Source organism: Galeopterus variegatus, unplaced genomic scaffold (genome assembly GCF_000696425.1).
Source record: "Galeopterus variegatus unplaced genomic scaffold, G_variegatus-3.0.2 Scaffold7523, whole genome shotgun sequence".
In the NCBI taxonomy this organism is placed as follows: Eukaryota; Metazoa; Chordata; class Mammalia; order Dermoptera; family Cynocephalidae; genus Galeopterus; species Galeopterus variegatus.
The window spans coordinates 14,018-15,495 of record NW_007733634.1 but is presented as its reverse complement, the minus strand read 5'-3'; the positions used below and the strand labels follow the sequence as shown (position 1 = coordinate 15,495).

Below are 1,478 nucleotides of genomic sequence, written 5' to 3'. Positions count from 1 at the left end.
AGCCTTGTAGCCATGGCTGCAGGAAAGCTGAGAGGCTCACCTCCACATGGCTCCCTCCTGACGCCTTTGACAGGCTGCGTGGTGTCTCCCCCAAGTTCCTCTGTTGAAGTCCTAACTCCAGCACCTCTGACTGCGAGCTTGTTTGGAAATAAGGCAGTTGCAGATGTAATTAGTTAAGCTGAGGTCATTCTGGAGTGGGGTGGGCCCTAATCCAACATGATGGGTGTTCTTATAAAAAGGGGACATTTGGACACAGACACACACACAGGCAGAACATCATGCGAACATGAAAGCAAAGACTGTGGTGATGCTCCTACAAGCCAAGGAACGACAAAGGTTGCCAGCAACCACCAGCAGCCAGGAAAGAGGCCTGGGACAGGTGCTCCCTCAGTCCTCAGAAGGAACCAACCCTACCACACCGTGACCTCAGACTTCCACTCCAGAACTGCGAATCAATACATGTCCTTTGTTTAAGCCCCCCAGTCTGTGGTGGCACTTTGTTACACGGTGTTTCAAGGGAAGCTGGCAAAGCTGTGATTCCTGCCTCACCGCCTGATTTAGGCCCCTCGGAGTCCAGACTTCACTGACCCAGGCTCCACGGCCGCCTTCAACCTCCGAGAGAGCCCACCCAGCACAGTACTTACCGTTACAAGTCATGTTCTTGGAGACCCCACAGGACAGTATCTTGGGCATCCTGGCTGAGGACCAGGACCAGCAGGTCGATGCAAAGCTTGGCTTCGGCTAAAGGAGCTCCTCACCTGGGAAGCAACACAGCGCTTGAGCCTGGTGACCCCAGGCCGCAGATCCTGCCCCTGCTGACAGCTGAGGCATTTACTGAGGGCTGACCACCTGGCCGCCACCTGCATGCTCCCACCTCTCCCACCCCTGCCCCACTGGGTTCTACCTGCCTCATCATTCCGTCCTTAGGACACGCTAACCTTGGTCTGCCTCAGGGCTTCTGCATTCGCGGCCTCCTCAGCCAAGAAACGTCCTCCCGCACCCAGTCGGGGTTGGAGGGGCTCCTATCCCTTCAAATCCGAGCTCAAACGTCACCCTTCACAGAGACGTCTCCTCCCCCCCCCACCCAAAGCGATCAACTTCATCTGACCTCACTTTATTTTCTTCGCTGCAATTACCACTATTATGTTCTCAGTTTAAAGTCGGTTTGTGGTCTGTTTCCCCTAGAATATAAGCTCCCTGAGAACAGGGGGACTTTTCCGCCCGTCAAAGCTCCTGACAGGTCCAGAACCCTCCGTGACTGTTCGTGGGAGGAAGGTTCGTGTGTTCAGAGGAGCGAGCAGAGCGTCAGCCAGGCGTCCAGAGTCACGTGGCCGGGCGGGACCCAGCGCAGGTTCCCCCCTGCCAAGGAGCCGGCGCTCAGGGAGCCCAGGACGGGCAGGACGCGGCGACAAGAGCGCACGACCGGGGACAGCCGCAACTGCGCAAGTGGGCCTCGCGGGGGGCGCTCGGAGGGCGCG

At 57.6% G+C, this 1,478-nt stretch overlaps 1 protein-coding gene across 1 annotated transcript in view; it reads right to left on the bottom strand.

Moving 5' to 3' along the window:
• The window catches only part of CCDC37 (coiled-coil domain containing 37), a 49,086-nt gene that overhangs the window by 46,239 nt on the left and 1,369 nt on the right, over nt 1-1,478 (bottom strand). Inside the window, exon 2 of the mRNA XM_008592036.1 lies at nt 645-758. Within this exon, the coding sequence (XP_008590258.1) occupies nt 645-693 (49 nt within the window). The 5' untranslated portion in view covers nt 694-758. The remainder of the gene's footprint in view (nt 1-644; nt 759-1,478) is intronic.